General features: G+C 40.6%; 1 protein-coding gene across 1 annotated transcript in view; it reads left to right on the top strand.

Moving 5' to 3' along the window:
* The window catches only part of ANTXR2 (ANTXR cell adhesion molecule 2), a 222,701-nt gene extending 199,936 nt beyond the window's left edge, over window positions 1–22,765 (top strand). The window contains exon 17 of the mRNA XM_067557088.1: window positions 22,294–22,765. Within this exon, the coding sequence (XP_067413189.1) occupies window positions 22,294–22,356 (63 nt within the window). The 3' untranslated portion in view covers window positions 22,357–22,765. The remainder of the gene's footprint in view (window positions 1–22,293) is intronic.
* The last annotated feature ends 234 nt before the right edge of the window (window positions 22,766–22,999 follow it).

Below are 22,999 nucleotides of genomic sequence, written 5' to 3'. Positions count from 1 at the left end.
GAACATACAAGTGAAAAACTGTTTTCCACAGGAACTTTTTCATAAGTGGAATACTGGGGACTGATTCTAATGTCACTTATAGTTTATATGGCTGTAACTCCACTGGCTTCAGTGGAATTACTCATAATTTACATCTGCAATAAAGCCCTGTCCTACAAACACTTAAAGTTAAGCACATGTGTGTTTCCAGGAGCGGAGCTTACATGTATAGCATATTGGGCATCTGATGTTTATTTCAAGAAAATTGATCATTTGTACCATTGTTAAAATCCTGTGTTCTGGTCAAAGAAAATATGGCAGCCACAAGCCATGAACAGTTGGTTCCACTCTTAGCTCATAAAAAGCCCGTGTCTGCTGAATAGATCCATACTCAACAAGTACTAACACAGAAGTCAGCTCAGTGTGGTAAAACTCAATATGAGTATTTGTGCCAGAACTGGACACGAAGTGATAGGTGCCTTTGGGGATTCTGATTGAACTCACAAACAAAAGTGAACATGAAGATTTTCTTCTAGTTCACATAACAAAACAACTACACAACGTTTCACCGTTGGCAGTTCCTGCTCTAGAGAGTGGTGTTACAGATCACAACTAAGGTGCATTGGGGGTTAGATGCCTAAATACTTTTGAGGATCTGGTCCTAGATATTACAGTGATGGATGATCTTATGAAAACAGAATAAGATTAGACAGGAGAAGCTTATATAGCAAAGAATCTGCCCACAGTACTCTTACCAGTACTTGTTGAAAAAAAGGGGAGGACACACGTATTTTATGAAAATTTTTATTCATTAAAAAAAATTGAAACTCAATTTTTTTCATCTAGCTCTAAAGGTGATTGAAAACTGGGGGCAATTTTCAGGAAACTGTTCGTGAAAAATGTTACCTTTTTTGGTAATTTTTTTGTAATTTGAAGTGTTTTACCATCTCTAGCTATTAGTGTGACCAGCATTAAAATTTATTCCCAAAATCATAAAAAGAAATGACAGTAAAACCAGAAACAGAAGGATTTTTTCTTTGTTTTGTATTTTAAATTCTACTCTCCAATCTCTAGTGTCGAAGCATCTTTTCGTGTTGCTCCAGAAAATGGTATTTCCAGTAGCATGAAGTTATTGGCTCCCATACAAAGTTGCTCATTTTTATACCAGAATCTGAGTAGAATCAGAATCTTGAGTGCAGATTTCAAATATACACAGCTTGAATTTTTTCTTTTCTGCAGACTGTTTAGGACTGTGTAAGGTAATTATGTTGATGAAGCACTATATATGGTATTCAGCAAGATAGTCTCTCCTAGGATGAGGTTCCTAGGATGGCTGCTTTGAGAACTGGCTGTACACAGATTATTTATGTGCAGGATTGTAACTTTGTTGTTTCTGGTGCCAATATGCTTCCTCTGACCTTCCTCATTTAGAAGAGGTAACCCAAGAAGTACACTGAATCTTTACACACCAACATGTGGAAAATTAGTTTCCCATCACAAGAGAAAAAACTAGGAGCTGAGGAGGTCACAATGAGTAATTACTATCTATAGGTACAAATTCCAACAGCTTCAATAAAGTCTTAAAATCTGACCCTCTAAATAAAAGTCTGGAAGGAAGAAACAATAGTTAAGGTCATGCTCTGTATATTTTTTCAAGGCACTTGCCAAGAGATGGACATACTTGAAATATGCTGTCCTCTATTTCTTTATTTTACTTGGAAAACTAGGCCTCTTGATGAAAGACTTTTTTCTTGATTAAATCAGTGGAGTGTAATTCATTTTAGACAATACAAACTACACAATGTATTTTCCAATGACAGGCTAATAGTGCAGTAAGATGTAGTCTGTTTCTGTTCTTAGGCATCAAGTATGGTAAAGAAGAACATTTTTGGCTATTTTGATCACAACTTTATAGCAAGTACTTTTTAAAAGTTAGCTTCCATTTCACAACGATTTAAAAATATATGATGCAAAAAACAAGGATATGCTATGAAAACATACTGATTCCTTATTTATTTTATTGTGTTAATATGCAGTATTCTGTAATGATTTCCCTCATTCAACAATCCTATTCACATTTTCCATATTATCCCCCATTACTTGATATTTTGAACAGCTAGACATGTATTTTCAAAACCTTAGATACAGTACCTGTTGACAGAATTGTAAAATGCTGGTTAAATTATGTGCGTTAGCCAATGTAAGGGTGTAAGGAAAACTAACTAAACCACCAAACTGATGCGCTCAATGTTACCTTGTTAGAATGGGGAGGTTGGGCTCTGCTAATGTAATGCTTGATCTGATTTTATTTGATTAGGCAAATTATGAAACAACAGTGTGTAATATGTTGCTGTGTTAATGTGATGTCCAAAATGTGAATCTCATTACAGCTTTGGCCTTGTTGCTCTTTATTTTGATTCTGTGTGAGCTAGGCAAACTTAAGTTGGCCAGAAATAATTTTTTAATAATACTCTGGTAAATTATGCAGTAGTTAACACTGTATTAAATACCGTTTCCAGTCACTGTTGCTTCTGCCCATCATGCATGTCTCCAAGCTTCGGTAAAAATTAATGCTAGATGAATTGGAGGTGAGAGGAGACACGTTGGGGCTGTGACAGAGCAGCAGAGTTTGTTGTCTATTGGTGTAAGGTCCTTTAGTGGTATAAACTAGAGCAGATGCTCATCTGCTATAATTTATATCAGAGCTAGGCAGCATAGGACCAGAGAGAGACAATTGGCTCCCTGCTGCCATTTCCCTGCCCTGGGTCCAAGGAGAGCAGGGCTCAGACACAATGGAGAACTGAGCCCTATTTCTTTAATTCATGTTACCAAAAATTTACCTTTAGCCCATAGTGAAGGCTCCTTCTCTGCTTTTTATTTTATTACAGAACTCTAGTGATATCTAAAAGTATTTTACTGTAATATGCTTCTCTTCTAGGGTATGTCTGGCTTCAAGGTCAGTTCACAGCGTTTGATGAAAACGAACATCTGGTATAAAGGTGGAACAACACTAGGATTATATCTGAAGAATGTTTTACATGAAGATCTAGTTGTTCAGATATAAGTTGGTGTAGGGTCACTTCACAATATAGTCCTTTCAAATTGCAGTCTAAACTCAGAATTAATTATCCTTTAACTGTCTTGGGTTTTCTTTTCTTCTGTGCTCAACATTAACTGCAGCTGAAATTATTTTAAATCAATGATCTTGAACATCATGTCCTTCAGCTGGCCCTGAAAACCCATTTTCCAAGGAAAGCCTCCTTTTTCTTCCAAGATTTCTGTTAGCCTATAAAGACAAATGCTGGAATCACACCCAGGTGTTTGCTTGCTGGACCAATTCCAAAGTACTTTATTACCAAGAATAGGCCAGTTTGAAAATAAGTTAACCCCTTTGTCTTTTTCAGTTGTAAAGTGTGTCCAGTGACAGCAAAATGGGACACGCATGTCTACTAACATAGGGTCATATCTTGCTCTGGCCAGCACAGCTAGTGAACCAAGGACGATACCCAGTACATCTTCTGTTGCAGAATCCTGCTAGCTGATGAAGGTTTCCACAAGGCAGGTTGGGAGGACAAGCAGTGGGTTGCACTTTGCTATTGTTCTAAAATGAAGCAGTATTTGCTCTGGACAGCACATGCTACTGACTGCAACATGCGTTATACTGCTGGGAAGCTGGAAATGCCCCAAACCTGGCAGACCAGCATGCATGGGCAGTCATGATAATTAGTCCACCTTCCTAGCGCTTTGTGTGCTAAATGGAGATCCTGCCTTGCTGTTCTCAGAGGGTATGAAGAAAAGGGAACAGCCATGGTGCAGAGGGTCAGAATCTGCAATGTAAAGATTATGGACAAGATTTTCACAAATGCTCAGTATTGGCTGAACCCCAAGTTTCACTCAACTTCAGTGGGAGCTGAGTTAAGGCAACACTGCATGTGTTTACAACTCCCAACTTACATCTCCTGCCATTACATGCATCTTCTTGGATCTTCTTACAAACCAAAGGTTTGACATTGGGTGTGCCAATGTTATGAGAGGACTTGACGGAAGGCTATTCAAGAGTTAACAGCATTAATTCATGAGACAGTAGTGACCATTTTCTTTTGAGAACCTGAAAATCACAGGGTTAAATCTAAACTGCTAAATTCATAAAGAGAAATTTTCATTTCCTGTTCTCAGTCTGATTATTAGGTGAGGAGGGCTGATCACAAACCACATTATCTAGTCTATCCTATGGGATCTTTACTCTCTTTAAACAATGGATCACTCTTAGCACATAGTAGACCCAACACAGATATACCTCCTTCAAAAGGAGATGCACACACTCCACCAAAAAGGGGCAATAGAACAAGTCCCACATCATTATCAGGGCCAGGGCTTCTACTCGCCCTACTTACTCAGACCAAAAAAGAGAGGAGACCTTCGCCCCATTCTGGATCTGCGGGCCTTCTGTCAATTCATCCACAAATTCCACTTCGCATGGTTACACTCCCCCAAATCATCACATCCTTCACACATGCGGCCTGGTTTGCGGCTCTCAATATGAAGTATGTATATTTCCATGTGGACATCCATCTCTCCCACCGCAAATTCCTTCACTTTACAGTGGGGCATTCCCATGATCAATTCTTCGGGATAGCCACCACTCCTTGCATGTTCACAAAAGTCTTCATCGTCATTGTGGTCTATATGCATCACCTAGGCCACTTCTTATTCCCATACCTGGACGACTAGCTCCTGGTGGCATCATCCCATGAACGCCTCCTTATTACCATTCGGATGCTGTGGAATTGTGCAACCTCCTTACCAATTTGGGAGTTTGTATCAACCAGGAAAAATCCATCCTCCTTACCTACCAGAGAACTCACATTCATAGGAGCACGCTTAAATTCTTACAAAGCACGGGCCTTCCTCCCAGAGACTGATTTGCCGCTCTCATCGCCCTTATTACATAGCTACAACGTCACCCTTGTACCTGCATCCACCACTGCCTCTCACTCCTGGGACATATGGAGGCATCTACTTCTGTGACCCCTTATGCCCACCTACACGATGTGCCTCCAACAGTGGCTCAAATTCATGTACCACCCACAAAAGGACTACCTCAACAAACTATTCTTTCTTCTGTCATCAGTAGTAACATCCCTGTTGTGGTGGTGCAACTCGTCCAAGGTTCTAGTGGGCACCCCCTTCAAACCTCTTATACTCAACATCACCCTTACAACAGATGCTTCATTTGCTGGCTAGGGTGCCCATATACAGGGCTACACAGCCCAGGGCCTATGGTCACCCAGAGACGCAAGGATGCATATCAACATCTTAGAACTGCAAGCAGTCCAGTGTTCCTGCCAAGTACTTCTTCATCTTGTCCAATCCAAGCATGTACAACTCCTCTCAGACAATGTGATAGCAGTAGTTTATATAAACAAGCAAGGCGGAGCCAGGTCTCCGTCTCTTTGCCAAGAAGCAATCCGATTATGGAATTGGTGCCTACGACACAATGTCACACTTCAGGGAATCCATTTACTAGGCACAGACAACATCCTTGTGGACAAGCGAAAGCTGATCCTTTCATCATAATCACGAGTGGGAATTCCACGACCCCACTCTTCGTTCCATTTTCCAGCGGTTGTGCAGTCCCTGATGGGATCTGTTTGTCACAGCCTTTGACCACATACTTTTCCTCTTCTACTCCAGAGGAGCGCTAGGATAGGCTCTCATGGGGATGCCTTCCTCTTCCCATGGACACCTAGTCTCTCCACCCATCCCATTACACCTTTCCACCCATCCCATTACTTCCCCAGTTACTCTGCAAAATGAGAAGGGATCAAGCAACTCTTGTACTCATGGCCCTCTTCTGGCCCCAAATGTATTAGTTCACGGACCTCCTTCATCTCCCAATCTGCTCCCCCAATCCACTTGCCCCCACTCCCAAACCTCCTCACTCAACAGCAGGTCCGAATCCAACACCCCAGCCCGCATCCTCTCCACCTCATGGCCTGATATTTGGAGGGGTTTGCGAGTAGATACTGTGTGCTCCATGCCGGTACAAGACATACTTACACACAGTCAATGCCCCACCACCCTGGCTTGCTACCAAACCAAATGGAGATGCTTCACAGCGTGGGCATCCAACAACCATCATACCTTAGCACATATATCCATACTGACTATCCTACACGATCTACTCCACCTTTGCCTCTCAGGCCTCGCCTATTCCTCCATACAGGTACACCTGGCGGTGATCAGTGTCCTCCTTCTGCCAGTAGATGGATTCTCTGTCTTCAGCCACCCAAACTCTACTTGCTTTCTCCGTGGCCTTCTCAACACATTCCCTTCCATCAGAAAATCTACCCCACCCTGGGACCTCAACCTTGTACTTTCAACTCTCACTAAGCCGCTATTTGAATCCTTAGTTTTGTGTCCACTCACCTACCTGTCCATGAAGATAACCTTCCTTGTGGCCACCACCTCTGCCTGGTGAGTCAGCAAACTGGCAGCCTTGATGATGGATCCTCCCTTCACATTGTTCCACAGGGAGAAAGTCTCCCTACCACTGCACCCCAAATTCCTCCCCAAGGTGGCTTCATTATTCCATCTCTCCCCACCTTTTACCCTAACTCTACACTCCTCCAACAGGGAACACGCACTGCACTCCCTCAATGTTTGTTGGGCACTGGCCTTTTACCTCCAGCACACACGCACTTTCCATGCCTTGCCCAGACACTTTATTACTATAGCAGAACACTGCAGGGGCCACGCCCTCTCTTCCTACCACATCTCTACATGGATCTCCCACTGCATCATGGAGTATTACTCCCTATCCCAAGTTCCTTTGCCACCAGGCATCACAGCACTCTACAAGGATGCAAGCCACCACATCGGCCCTCCTTGCAGACATCCCATGGCACGACATTTACAAGACAACAGCGTGGCCTCCTATTGCACCATAGCTAGCTTAGAAACCACAGATGTACCAGTGTGCCGTGCAGTCTTACAGACTCTCATATTTGCCGAGCCCTCACGCCTTCCTCCACACTGAATACTGCTTGCTATGATACCCACATCTGGAATCCACATAGGGACTAGCACTTGAAGAAGAAAAAGAGGTTACTTATTGTAACTACTGGTTCTTTGATATGTGTGGCCTCTATCTGGATTCCAATCCCCTTTTCCCCCCATCCCCTCTGCTATGGGCTCGATGCCCCTCAGTAAGAGGAAACTGAAGGGCAGTCGACCCTCGCAGCCTTATAAGACCTCAGGTGTGTCATGTGGGCGATGCAAAGTGTGCACGTGGGTCAAGAGATGCTACTCTAAATAGTTCTGGCGCACGGCACACATGTGCACCCCACATCTGGATGCAGATAGGGACCACATATCTCAAAGAACCGTCAGTTACAGTAAGTAACTTCCTTATATGGTCAATAAGAGACATAACCAGGTGCAATTGTTGAAATACTGATTCAAAAGAAAGGAATCCTACATAGGAGAACTGAGAACATGGGAAATCCCTTGTGCGATTATAATATAAGGATCTTTGATTTACTAAACTAGTTCTGAGTGTAAGGCTCCTGTGTATGTTTGTATCTAATCTTGTCTCCCAGCCAACAAACCCAGGGTATTACTAAGACATCAATCAATTTAACATCCAATAGCCAAATACAATTAGGATTTGCATAGATTTGTCTGTAATGGAGTTTAACATGCCCTAGCAGTTTTGTTTACTCTTTGTTTCCTCTCTATTGCTGCTATAATACCTTGTCTTCTTTTACTGTGCTGGGCTTATTCGGAAAGTGGATCTTACTCTAAAAATGGTGAGCCTTAGGACCAGTCTTTGCTCTTCCAGAAGTATACCAGAGAGTTCTCCCTGGCCATGTCTTCTCCTCCCAGGCCACAGAGTTCATCCTAAAGCCACAGAGGCTCAAAGTGTGGAAATTGAAAGATTGCTGGCCTGACGTTAGAAAATTAATGCAAGTGTCATTTCATGGAACAATTCGTCCCAAATTCTTATCACTATGATAATAGGAAAATGTCCGGATCAACTGAAATGAAAATAACTTTAAACCACAGAGCAGCTCTGTTATGTTTCCTTTTTACAGAGCACACTGCTGTTCTGAGGAAGAACACTTAGTGTCATTCTGTAAAATGAATAAACTGTTATCAGGAAACCTGGATTATTTTCCCAGTTCAGCCACTAAGCTTGTGTGAGACTTTGCGCAGATCAGGTCTTCTGTATTTCATCTGCAACACTTTGTCTTTCTTGTCTATTTAAATTATAACCTTTTCAGGGCTGTCACTTAGGACCTTTGGCATGGAAGGTTGTAGACCATTCTAGCAGGCATGCATTAATCCAATGTGCCATAAACTCTTCAAAAACAATCAATCCATGGATCCCTATGGTTTTGGTTTATAAGGGCATAATCCTGCAACATGCTTAGCGACTCTTGCCCTCATTATTCATTAAAACTCAGCATCATTCAAGATGAGCCCTAGAAGTAAAAATAAGATGGAAATGCATGGTTTTTCCAGATGTAACTTCTTTCCATGTTATCCTCTACAAGTACAAATTTGCTGCCTGCAGTGTATAGGAATAGGGCAGTATTCCTTTAAATAGTTTGTGAGTCGTCTAGTGGTGCTCCTCACCATGTTCTGTGTTTTTGGAAACCACAAGAAACCAATCAGAGCAACAGTGTGCATATAGTTTAGCATGTTAGTGTATAACTAGTAGACGTTGTTTGAGACCAAACTGGTGAAGTGGTTTCTTCATATTGTTGATTATTGGCAAAGAGCAAAAGAAATAATACTACCCTGTGCCTTTAGTGGAGAAGAAATTTAAAAATCCAAAATTTCAGCATGTATTTTTACATGTAAATGATCAGCATGATGATCCCAAATCAGTGCCATTTAGGCAAACAGTTGAGCCAGATTTTGCCATCAGATGAGCACCAGTGACTTCAGATTGAACCCATGACCATTTGCATACATAAGGGTAGACTTTGGCCCTTTACTGACCAGCACAGCTATGTGAAATAGCACAGAGTTTTTCTAGGGTGGGTTTTTCCATAGTGTCCAGTGTTGGCTTAACTCTGCTCTCTCATTGTGGTCACTGATAAAACTCCCAACCATTTCAATGGGAACAGATTTAGGCCAACGCTGAGCACTTTTGAAAAAATCTCACCACTGAAGCATATTTTAATTTTTCTTCTATCAATCTTTATTTTCTTCCACAGGAACAGTGAAATATAACTTGGAAGAGCAGAGCAATGAAAATAATTCACTCAGGTTGTGAGTGAGTGAAAGTACTTTGACAAGAGTAATAGATAAGCATTTTAATAAAGAGTAGTTTGACAAGAAAGAAAAGTATCCCTGCATTGATTGATTTATATAAGTACCTTCATTGCAAAAACAGAACTCCCCTGGAGTTCACACCTTCTTCCCAAGAGGACAGGGAAAGGGTGCTGTATCTTTAAATATGAACATAATAGATGAATAGGGCTGCCTTGCTGTAAATCTAATCTTAGTTCCTTACAGTATAATCTATGGATGATAAAAGGCAAATGTTCAAGGAGGTCGATTTTTCATACCTCACCTGCTTATTAAATGTGGATATAGTTTTCTTATTTAATTATTTGGCTGCCGCTGAAAACCAGGTAAGCAAAGAAAACCTCAAGGCCATGTTTTCAGTTCTCATCATTGTACCTTTATAGTATGACAAGGTTGCATACTGCCCTGCATGAATATTAGCCTAGAGTTCATAAATGTATGCATGACAGACTGACATGATCACAACATTCAGCTCAGTAATCCAGACAGCCACATCAAGACATAAATCACTTGCTCAAAAAGGAGAGAAATGCTTGAGTCGTATCTCACATGTTCTCATTTCAAATTGGGTCGGCCTAAGGAAAAATTAAAATGCTTCCTTTTAAAAATCTAATGCATAGTGTTCATCCACAACCCCCCCTTTCCTTCCCCACCCCAACCTAGTCACTGCTTTTCTCTGTTTCTTAGTCACTTCCATTGTTTAATAATCAATATTAATCCTGCTAGTTATTGCATAGCTGTCACAATGGCATTATGTGATATAAAACTAGGGGTGCTTGATTTTGTGTGTAAGGCATGGGTGTAGTTTGTGGGAGGCAGGAACTACAAGCCTCAGCCAGGCTTGGAATTTGCCCCCTATGGCTGCACTGGCCTGACTAAAGCTGCTCCCCCCCTCCCCCCCAGCCATGTAGAAATCAAACTACACTTATGAGGAATATCAAATTGAATGTTGCTAATATTTATAAGTAAATACAAGTGCATATATTATATACTGTATGATGTGGGGCTAATTTCAGTGCATGAGGACCTTAATGGAGCATGGCAGTCTCACGCTTCGGTATTCAATAGGCATTTAAATGATTAACATAAACATAGAATGTAAGTATATGCATGTGGAATTTACATTGCCTAGTAAGGAGCCCATGTTTTGGAAACTGGACTCCCTATATTGGTGTGTGTATGAAAAAGAATATGTGATTCACTTTCTAACTGTTCACCCTTTGTCTTGTACTTGTTTTCTGCAATGGCATGATATAGTAATAGAAAATGTATTATACTAATATTTCCTGGACTCCATTTTTATCATTATCTACTGATGTGATCTCATTTACACTATGACCCCTTAGCTCTGCTCTGCTAGGAGTCATTCTGCCTTTTAATTACTCATATGCTACTCTGTTCAAGTCAGTGGGGGCATCTGGGTATAACTAAGGGCATAACTTGTTCCTGCACATTTGTTCTGCTCCTCAAGATTGTTTTATTTTTGTAATAAATGTATTTTTAAAAAGCTTTTTGAAAAATCCAAGTAAATTATCTACTGGAAGCTAACATCCACTGGTATTCATGGCAGTCTTTCATGGTCTTCAGTTAGAAACTGGGATCCCAGGTATTAAAAACAGTCATGCCAGAGGTTTCTCTTACTTCAAGAAGAGTTGGTGAGTTGCTGTTTATAAAGAGATGCGCTTGGTGGGATTTTCCAAAGTGTTGGCCTAACTGTGCATCCACTGAAATCAATGGGAGTTGTACCATTGCATCAGTTGGAGCAGAGCTGGGTCAGCACCGAGTGCTTTTGAAAATCCAACTCAGTATATACCCTTATCGTGATCTCAGCTATTTCTAATACTGGGAATGATTCTTTCCCCTGATAGCCACTCCTCTATGCCACGGGAGATGGCAAAGGGTTGGCAGAGGTAATTCTGTACCTCAGCATTCTGGCTGAAGTCTCTAGAAGAGAAGACTGCCAGAGGAGTGGCTAGATGTGTCAAAGGTAGGAGGGGTGCCTGGTTAGAGCAATGTGAGCTTCAACTAATTTGCATGGCATTGCTGGCCAGCAATCCAGGTGTGATTTTGTAGGTAGTTGCATCAAGTGCCCCCTTTGCATTGTTGCTGACTGCGAAAAGGAAAATTAATGTTAAAAAAAAAAAAAGGAATAAAGTGTTGGGGCCTTCCATCACTCTGATACATAGAGAATAATAATGCTGCTCTGTTGGTGGGAAATGCCATCATTTCTCCTCCACCCACCCCCAACTCTGAGTGTTGACAGGACTAAGGCTCATATGATGAGAGACTGCAAAAATTAGACTGGAGGAGAAAATTTTTTTGATTGGAATTTAACTGTGGAAGTTGCAATTATGGAGCAAATAGTAAAAACCAGTTGTTTTGCCCTTCCCTTTTTGCACTTTCTCATGGTTTAAGAATGAAAAAGGGGTTATGTGGTGCAACTGATAGCAGATAACGTGGAAGACAAACAATTTCAATTCCTTTGCACAGGATGTAGTCTGCAGGAAGTCACAGGATTAAATACGGTAGCTGGTATTTAATGGCTAGGTAATTTTCTGAGCAACAATAATTGCAGCTACATACTCTAAAAGAGGGGTAGTGAAATCTTACAGTTCAGGGAAGCAGGTGATCACTGCAGGGGTAGGAATGAATTCCTGCCTCAACCTTCTTAACCCCATTTTGAGGATTACACTATTAGCCACGTGGAGGATGGCAGGTGGTAAAGAATATTATTTCTTCTGAAGCATCAATTAGGGGCCAAACTGATATATCAGTTATTTTGTCTGGTATCTTGCGATATTTTCATACTTATAGTTTCTGCTTGGTACAAAAACTGTGAATCTTGCTAAGCTTTAATTGGATTTATGATGTAAAACTGATGCATTGTTAGCACTGCATCCTTAAAACTGGATTACAGCAGACTGTAACACTGTTACTTCTCAGTAACTGGATTGATACATCACTGCCTTCAAAATCTTCACAGCCATTTTCCTGTGCACTAACACAAGCATCCGGCTGCACTTTGCTTTACAAAGATGTTAGGTTCTAAATATCCTGAATTATACATCAAATGGACTTTTTAATAGCCAATCAAACTGCTATGTAGTTGTCCATTAGTTTCTATTAAACGTAAATAATCCTAGACCAATCGGAGAATAGTTTATAAATAAAGGTACAAAAATATAGAGCTGGTTTGAAAATGTTCCCATCTAAACCTTTTTTCAGTGAAAAAATGGCTTGGGGTTTTTTTCCAAACAAATTTTTACAGAAAACTTTTGCTTCGTTTGACATTTCTGCTTTTTTGATGAAAAACCAAAACCCAAAAATTGTTTGCCAAAACTAACATTAACTGAAAATGTTTAACTTAAAAAAAAAAAAAAAAAAAAGCCTGAACATTTTTCCATTTTCAATTTCTAAAAAAACTGCATTTTCTTTGATTTTCCTTTGAAGAAAATCACATTCCACACCAAAAAAAAAAAATTGAAAAAAAGAGAATATTTGATTTGTTTAGAAAATTGCCTCCAAAATATTTATCTTTTCCAGACCAGTTCTACAAAAGAGTATCTTTAAAGATACCCCATCCATCAATCATCACCTTAGGTTCTGTTACCACCTCTCTCACAGGCATAGGTTCACCTCAGCATAAGTAAAGATAAATGTACTGGGCTTTTACTTACATATTCAGTGGGTACTTAAAGAGTTAATTCTGGTTCTGGAGATATAACAGGTTTCAGAGATACCCCTGGAAATCAAAATGGCAGTTGTACTAATGGTAGAGTAGGGAACTAAGGGATAGGTCTCCTGTCTTGTATTCCCAGCTTTGCCACTGACTTGCTAAGTATGTTGGTTTGCCAAGATTTTCAAACTTTAAAGTTGGGCAACTAAATTCATAGCTAGGCTCTTAAATCGAAGTGGCTTGATATCCAGAGGTGCTGAATATTGTTGATGGAAGATGGCAGTGCTCAGAACCACTGTCACTAAAGTCACTTTTGGGCCTAATTATAGCTTGACTGTATTGGGCCTAACCATTCTGCACCTCAGTTTTTCCTATCTCTAATGTGTTTAATAATAATAATAATAATGGGCCATATCCTCAGCTGCTATAAATCAGCATAATTTGAATTTCTGGCTCCTTCTTTTCCATTAAACATTTTGTATGGCAGTAGAGCCAGAGGTTGTAGTCAGGAATGGGACCCAATTGTGTTGGATACTGTGCAAACCACCAAGTGCTCTCACTAGCAGATTTTGCCCTACCGGTCTCCGTAGAGGCATGTGACTTTGACCTCATTGCACAGTGACATGGCTGGGAATGGTGCCACTAAGATGCAGAGCCCTAGGTATAGAGCCATGCATTCCTTCTTGTAGTGTATTTGAACTCAGGACCTCTCAGTGAAGCCACCCTTGCCTGTAATTTACCTGTACCTCAAACCTTTCTTCTCTCCAGACTCAGTGATACAGCAGGCAATAGTATGCTTTCTGTTGGGGATTCCTCCAAAAATTGCGTATATAGCCTTTAAGGAAAATAAATTACCTGAATCCTGTCATAACTTATATCCCAGTTAAATCCAGAATGAAATTCTAAATCAAACAACTTTAGTTCAGCTTAGTGCTCAGTGAACTACAGTGGGCACCAAATGATTACAGAACCCTTCTTTTATGTGACTAACAAATCCAGGCAAGATTAGTAGAGCATAGGGAAGTTAGCGCTGCTGCAACTTCCCTAAGGTTTGGGTTGTTTTATAAAGTGGGGGATTTGTTTACTAGATACTCCTTTCCAGACAATGAGGGACATGAGCCATTTGGTCTGGGTTTTTTAAGAGCTGATGGGATGTAATTACTATAACACAATTTCCTACAGAAACATAAGATCTTGTTCACCAGCACATTTGTTAGTGAGTCAGTTGAAATCCATGCTACGCCCCGAACTTGGAGTAGTGTGCTCCACTATGCAAGTGTTAGAATCATAGAATCACAGAAGATTAGGGTTGGAAGGGACCTCAGGAGGTCATCTAGTCCAGCCCCCTCTTCAAAGCAGGACTAACCTCAGCTAAATCAGCTGTTTAACAGCCTAACTAAGTTGGGCTTAAGCTGTTAAACAGGTTGTTAGACAGCCAGTCCTCTGCTTTTTAGTTTCCAAAGCAGCTTGCTGGAGCTCTAATGAAGGGGCCGAAAAGTTCAGCAGGTCTCAGAATGCCAGGGATGTACACTCACTGTTATTTTAAGTGAGTGATGACGGGCAGCGTTCACATGCTCAAGCCTTTAGCTAGTGATTTTTATTTATTTTTTTTATCACTGATGCAAATAGCTCTTTGCAAAACATTCCCTGTTCAGTCTACTCTCCCAGCCCCCAACCCTTTACTTTTTCAGCTTGTGAGATGGGCAGTCTGTCAATCTACCATGTGTCTACTTGGCCTGCACCTGTTGCAATGCCTCTCATACCAGGACCGTTGGCTGCTTGTTAACAAGCAAAAACAACCTGTGTCAAGTTACTGGGTTAAAAGTCATTTCCTCTTCTGTCAAGCGGAACTATTTCAGCTCTTTTAAACACATCATCCATCTATCCATATCTGCCTTGCAGCCGAGACAGAGAAGGTGAACTTGTGGCAATAGGTATCTTGGCCAAGGAGTGAAGAGATTTATTTTCTCCCAAATTAAGTTTAGCTACAGTGTTCTCGCTCCTTTCTTGCCTTTGGGGATAAAAAAAATAAAAACATATAGCTTGTTTTAGAGATGGGCCCAATCCAAATCCTGCATTCAAATACCTCTGAGCTCTGAGGAAGTTTGGTGCCAAATCTATACTTCATGGGTTCTGGAGCATCTCTGCCTTATTTATATCAGTGGAGTTACACTGGGAATGAATTTACTCCATTGTAAAAACTGAGACTGTTCTTCAGTCCCCAAGATATTTCAAGAGTGGTATGAGCAAACAAATGCCTGATGGCTCTAGGGCTCTGTGTAGGATGTTTAGGAAAAAACAAAACAAAACTAGTATGCTGCATAAATTGCATGTACAGGATGTTGGAGGGATGAGAAGTGGAGTATTTAGCTGGGTTTTGGTATGTAGTAGTAATGCTTTTGGATGACATTCAGAGGCTTGGTTCCCTAATGTACATGAAAATTCATTGTCCTGGGTCCTTTGGAGCAGGTGACAAAGGTGGGGTGTGGTGCACAAGCTGGAAAGTAAGGGAAGGTCTAGCATGAATGAAGATTTGTTCATAAATGGAAAACAGGAATGCGTTCTACATTTTCTAATGCTTTGCCTAGGCTGGATTGAATGCTCTTATCATTGGGTCTTCCACCTCTTTAGAGGGAGTCTATTCCCACTGATCTGACCGTTAGAAGATTTTCTTGATATTTAACCTACAATTTTCAACTCTTAATTTCTTCTTTTTACATCTAGTTTTACCCTCTTTATACTACCCAGACAAAGTCCTCTTCACCTTTGGTGTTGACACCCTTCAAATATTTGTAGACAATTATGATTGAAGGACTCCTTGCTATAATTGATGGCAAAATTATCAAGGCATTTTTTCCCCCACAAAACCAACCTCTGTATGAGCAGTAGCATCTCTCACAATAACCTGTTTTCCATTGTTTAAAATAGATTTCCATTGAGAAAATATAGTGATACTCAAAGCCAGTGCTCTAGTGCGGTGTTTGGTAATCACTCAATGCTTAAGGTACTTGCAAGAGATCTGGTTTATTTTGTGTGCGGTTCTCAGGGCCCCCACATGGGGGGGGGGGGGGAAGAGGGGAAGGATGCACTATACTGGGGCCTGGAGACCTTGGGGGGCCTGGCCCAGGCTGCAACCCCCATTACCATGAGGAAAATTTTTTTTCATGGCTCATGAAATTGTACGTATGGGATGAGGGATTGTGGTATGTGTGTGGGAGGGGGCCCGTGTTACAAGTTTGTACTGGGCCCAAAAAAATTATGCTTGGGCCCTGGCAGTTCTAACTGGCTGTGCATAGCAAGAGCTTCACAAAGCCCCGTCCAGACTCTCTGTCTGAGATGCTCAGCTCTGAATGGCACAATCCTGAATACCACGCCAAGATTTAGTAACAGTAAACACTTAGACCCCAGCATTTATGTAACACAATTACAAATACTTATGTTCAATCTAATAACTAAACTTGCTGACTCTCTTGACTTGATCTTTGAAACGCCCTGTGCTGTCACTTGGACCAGTGGGGCTCCCCCACTGTCAGGAGGCAGCAAGTCCACTTATTCTGGTGGTTCCATATCTTTGGTCTCTTGTCTCAACCTGCTGTGGTTGTTGCCTGTATGAACTCTCTGTGGCGAAATGGCAGAGTCACTGTCAGGCCCCTCTTGGGTTCCCCTTCATAGCACCCAGCCTTAGTTTCCCCCCTTCTTGGGGTCACTGCAAACACTCCTCAAACATTTGCTTGTGTTGAGAACCCCTTGTCATGGAGTAATTTATTATTACACATCTCAAAGATATAAACTAGAGTCCCATATTGTAACTCAAAATACCTCAGGCTTGGCCACCTTCTTTCACTCTTGGCTCTTCTTCCGTCTCCAGTCTTTCTTCAAACAAAGCAATAACAACGTCCTCCCACCCCACACTTAATGAAAGTATCATGTCCCTCCTGGGTTCTTTTTCTGCTCTTTGGCCTCTATATTTCCTTCACCCCAGTACTGTCAGAGATGAGCAGGAAATGTCCCCTTTGCTATCCTGCAGCTCCTTGGATTTTTTCAGCTCGGTTCTCTGCCCCATATATGAGACCATGGCCAGAGGAATGCTCCCCTGGTCCTTCCTTTCTGAAGTCTTTTTCTGATTCAGGAGTGACTGCAGAAAATTATTCCTTCCCACAGCTTCTCGCTGCAGGCCAGACACGACACCAACACTTTCCCCTCCACCTTCACCACTCCCTTCCTGCAGCTCTTCGTAAGGAACACCTGTCCCCTGCTCAGCTGGATCTGATTAATGCACTGGGCTGGCTGGCCCAAGACCTCTGGCCCTTAAAGGAACATGCCACCCTGTTATACCTGCCATTCTGGGAGTGGGGATAGTGTCACCTATTTCTCTGTCGAATGTGTTCGTCTTGAGTGACAACCTCATTTGACTGCAGGGCAACCTCTTGTGACACCACTGCTATCTGCAACCATTAAATCCCATCGCAGAGACATGGAGTGTCATTTTCATGAAGTGGTAGCAGATCCCAGGACCTCAAATCATGCTGAATTCTTTGTCTGGCTTTATCTGTCTCTTTATACCTCTGCACATCCCCAGTGACGCTGACATCAATTTCTAACAATGTTCAGCGATCACTCACTGGTTAAGGTGCTTGCATGAGATTTGTTTTACTCTGTGTCCAGTTCCAATTGCCTGTGCATTACACAAAAACTTAATAGCACCTCACCTGGATGCTCTGTCTGGGAAATGCCACCATTAAAACGTCAGCATTTACCTCCAGATACCATATGGTACTACGCAATTATTTCCTATTGTTTACTAAGGAGAAAACCATGGTAGCTAGAGGCCACTTTGAGGTTACTATTGGCAATGGCTGAGTTTTTGCAGAGTCCACTGAATTGGTATCATACAGTTCTATGGGAAATTATCTCATCTTATGGACAAAAACTTTTCACCGGAAAACATAAAAGTAGAGAAAGAAGGTAGAAAGAAAAAGAGAGAGAGAAAGAAAGAAAAGAAGGAATCGGAAGAAGGCGGGGGAGGGAAGGGGAGGAAACATAAACTGTGTTCATCTCCAAGGGTATTGTCTTTTTCTTCTCCTTGGATAAATATATATAATGGAGCTAATTAAAAATATTCATGTATGTTTTCATTTATCCTGCTTAGAGTATATAGAGGTCCTTCTTCTTCTTGTTTGCAGACCTCCAGATGAGGTTTTTGTCTGAACCAACTTTTCCATCCATAGTGGTGGAAACCTAGCTGTCCTTTATGGGAATGTGATGATTGGCAAGATGCACCTTGATTCATTATCGAAGTATTTGCATTAGTATCATTAGCAAAAAAAAAATGTGTCAAGGCTGCAGCATCGTTTGATGCACAAGTGGCATAGTAACTATTCTTTGTCTGCTTCCTGCTAAATGAGGCAATTGTTTTAAATGGGAATGTTCCATAACATCAGAATATGAAGCCAGACCTATTGCAGGCTGCATTGGGGGCATATGTAAGTGCCTGTTTCACCATTATCTTTGCTACTGTAGGCCACATGCCCTTTTCTAGTCCAGACAGAGGCTTGATCCTGTGACAGATATGCCAATTTCCTGAAATACCCTTGAAAAACCTTATTACATTAAGTATATGTAGTCCATGGTATTAAATGCAAAGGTTAGATATTATTGTTAGCAAGGATAATCAAAGAACTATATTGAACAAGGTAGCAGACAAGAATGATCTTTGGGACAATACATATTAAGTGGATTTCTTGGGAAATGTCTAGAGGGAGAACAAAGCAATGTTTGCCTCCTTTCCTCCCTCTCATTTATGCAACCCCCCCTTCCCAGCCATTTAAAGCTAGGCCCTGAGGAGAGGGCAATTGTATGCTGATTACCTATTCTCAGGGTCCTAAACTCAAAGACCCAAACTGTACAAAGGAGGGACTCTTAGATGGGTGTGTTTGTTCTGAGCTAACAGATGTTATGAACTTGTAACCACAGAAAAACTCTTGGTTGAGGTTTGAAGGACTGATCATCTGCCATAACCTTTGTCCAAGACCCCTTAGTGCGAGGCTTCCACTGGTCATCTTTAAATCTTTTCAGTGTTTTTGTTCATTGAATTCTACTTCTTTAATTATCTGAGAAATGAATTTTTTAGGTCTTTTATTCCTGTTTTCTCACTGAATAGAAATAGTAGATACTAAAATCACCCACTTTCCTCATGTGTGTGAACTCTGTGGATCAACAAAATGAGGAATAAGACATTTATCCATTGCTCAAGATGGAAGTTTTACAGTTAACTGTATCAGGGACTATCTGAGAAGAAAATTCTTCTTTTTCATTTTTCAAACAAATACTGAGAAGAGTTAAAATCTCTGAGACCAAACCCTAAGCCACTTGCAGTTGATTGAACATATCTGGATACATTGCAACCTGGTATAAGTCAATGCAAATCCAGTAAGGTCAATAAAGATGCACCTGAACTTCCTTATTTACTTTCTCCATACCAGTCATGATTTTATAAACCTCTGTCATATCCATACTTAGTTGTCTCTTTTCCAAGCTCAAAAGTCTCAGTCTTATCAATCCATATTTTCCATAGCCCTAATCATTTTTAGTTGCCCTTTCTGTACCTTTTCCAATTCTAATGTATCTTTTTGAGAATGGGCGACCAGATCTGCACACAGTATTCAAGATGTGGGCATACCTAGTATTTAGAAAGAGGCAATATGATATTTTCTCTCTTATTATCTATCCCTTTTCTAATGATTCCCAACATTCTGTTAGCTTTTTTGATTGCTGCTGCACATTGAGTGGATGTTTTCAGAGAACTATCCTCAATGACTCCAAGATTTCTTTCTTGAGTGGTAACAGCTAACTTAGACCCCATCATTTTATATGTATTGTTGGGATTATGTTTTTCAACGTGCATTACTTTGCATTATCAACATTGAATTTCATCTGCCATTTTGTTGCCCAGTCACCTAGTTTTGTGAGATCCCTTTGCAACTCTTTGCAGTCTGCTTTGGACATAACTATAGTGATGGGGGACATCACTAATTACTTCTCTCCATTCTGAAAACTGACCTTTTTTTTCCTACCATTTGTTTCCTATCTTTTAACCAGTTATTGATCCATGAAAAGACTTTCCCTCTTATCCCATGGCTGCTTACTTTGCTTAAGAGCCTTTGATGAGGGACCTTGTCAAAGTCTTTCTAAAAATCTAAGTACACTGTATCCATTGAATCACCCTTGTCCACATACTTGATTCCCTCAAAGAATTCTAGTAGATTGGTGAGGCATGATTTCCTTTTACAAAAACCATGTTGACTCTTTCCCAATAAATCATATTCATCTATATGTCTGATAAATCTGTTCTTTACTATATTTTCAACCAATTTACCTAGTACTGAAGTTAGGCTTACTGGCCTGTAATTGCCGGGATCGCCTCTGGAGCCTTTTTTAAAAATTGGCATCATATTAGCTATCCTCCAGTCATCTGGTAGAGAAGCTGATTTAAATGATAGGTTACATATCACAGTTAATAGTTCTGCAATTTCACATTTGAGTTCCTTCAGAACTTTTGGGTGGATACCATCTGGTCCTGGTGACTTATTACTGTTTAATTTATCAATTTTCCCAAAACCTCCTCTAAAGACACCTCAGATTTCTCACTTAAAAAGAATGGCTTAGGTTTGGGACTCTCCCTCACATCCTCAGCCGTGAAAACTGATGCAAAGAATTCATTTAGTTTCTCCGCTATAACCTTATCTTCTCAATCGTCCAGTGGCACCTCTGGTTGTTTAGCAGGCTTTTTTGCTTATGATGTACTTAAAAAAATGTTTGCTGTTACTTTTTGAGTCTAGCTAGGTAGTCTTCAAATTCTTTTTTGGCTTCCTAATTATATTTTTACACTTCATTTCCCAGAGTTTATGCTCCTTTCTATTTTGCTCAATAGGATTTAACTTCCACTTTTCAAATGCCTTTTTGCCACTAACTGCTTCTTTTACTTTGTTGTTTAACCACAGTGGCAATTTTTTGGTCCTCTTACTATGTTTTTTAATTTGGAGTATATATTTAAATTGAGCTGCTATTATGGGGTCTTTAAAAGTTTCCATGGAACATGCAGGGGTTTCACTTTTGGCACGGCACCTTTTAATTTTTGTTTAATTAACTTCCTCATTTTTGAAATTTCTGAAATTAAATGCTGCCATGGTGGGCTGTTTTGGTGTTTCTCCTCTCTCCCCGCCCCCCAGGGATGTTAAATTTTATTATGTTATAGTCACTATTACCAAGTGGTTCAGCTATATTCACCTCTTGGACCAGATCCTGTGCTCCACTTAGGGCTAAATCAAGAATTGATTTATACATGATGAGAGATTGCATTAACTACATTTATGGAAAGGAGAGACACTAGGAAGGTCTTGACTGAGATCTTTTGTATTGGGGAGCATGGGGAAAACCAATTAATCTCTGTTATAGGGACATCTGATGAAACTGAAGGTCAATAAAATATAGAACCAACAAAAGAAAATACTAAAAGGGTTTTTTTTACTAGCTCCCAGAATAGGGGTAAATTTCATCCCGTGTGCTCTCCCTCTGTGATGGAGAATGGCCAGTGGAAATTCAGCATCAAGAATCTTCAGGCCACACATTGGCTTTGCCCCAGGCAACTTGTGTGCATGGTTTCTAAATCCCTACCTCCTTCCCTCTTCTGCTGCAGAACCACAGCAGTTTCACTGGGCAAGTTCCTGTGTGGCCATTTGGCCATTCAAGGAGGAAGCACAGATCTTGAGATGACATTCTGCTAGAATGAGCCTTTCTCTTATGTGAAATGACTGCTCTAATATTCTTTTCTAGACCACGTGTAGTTGTCTTCACAAAATTTCAGTGGGATCATTGTAAACCAAGCTTTTCTGGTAATTCTGTCTTCAGCCAGAAACATACAGAATGAAGGATTTTTCTGAAAGTGGCTGCTAAATTTTCTGTAACTAAATCAAACCAGCCAATGGAATGGCTCTACTACTTCCAATGATTATCTCTAAACAACTGGTCTGGTCATTATCAAAGTCCTTTTTTTAATTTCGTAAGGTGGTGGTACTTTATGATGATGCATTTTTGGGACGTGATCCAAAACCCATCCAAGTGAGTGGAAAGACTTCCACTGACTCACGGAACATTGGATCAGGCACCTAAAGCTTTACATGTGCTAGATTTTCAAAACGGAAAAATGTATTTGACTATTTCTGCTTCTTTATGATGTATAAAGATTGTCTGAATGCTTATTTTTCCCCAAAAAATAATGTTTTAGAAATTTAGGCCTTGTCTACCTTTTTTTTCCCCAGGAAGATTCTATGGACAACTGGAGAACTATTAAGCTTATGACATCACAAATAACAAACAAGTAAAATCTGAAGAGTTCACAAGTGAAGAGAGTTTTGGTCATACTGCTTAACACTTCACTCTTTGTTTTTAACACCTAAAAATGACACACACACTGTTGGGAGCAAAGATGACAGCTGGAATGTTAGTGAAAATTGAGGATCTCCCTCCCACTTATTCCCATTCAGCAAGGGGTAAAACTGTTCCCCCCCTACAGTTTTTTGGCCCTCTATAGTGTACCTCAGCAAAAGTAGGGAAGACCAGCCTTGATATTCCAGGTATCTTTAAGACTCAAATATTGTATTAGCCTGATGTTTAGTCACTCGTTAGGATCAGCTTTCTTGGCATTTATACCTACAAAGGATTATGATAGCTCCAGTGGTATCCACTGGAATTTTGTATTCCCCAAAAAATACAAATAAATACATCTTTGTGATGAGCAAGGTGTAAGAACACAGCAGCCTTTCTCTGTTTTACTGTGTAAATATTGTGCAATCTCATTGTGTTTTACAGTCTGCAGTGAAAATATCTTACACCCCATTAGCTCACTTTCATACCTAGGTAACATTTTGAATGGTGAGTATGAGGGGGTTTGGAGGAGAGACTGGATTAGCTTTGGGGTGATATGTCAACCTATTGCAATATACTCTCAGCTCTATTTTTCCTCAT

The sequence above is a fragment of the Emydura macquarii genome, unplaced genomic scaffold (genome assembly GCF_026122565.2).
Source record: "Emydura macquarii macquarii isolate MOO-44397 ecotype Brisbane River unplaced genomic scaffold, CSIRO-AGI_Emac_v2 contig_1790, whole genome shotgun sequence".
Lineage (NCBI taxonomy): Eukaryota > Metazoa > Chordata > Testudines > Chelidae > Emydura > Emydura macquarii.
The sequence above is the reverse complement of the archived record's forward strand: the minus strand, read 5'-3'. Positions and strand labels throughout refer to the sequence as shown.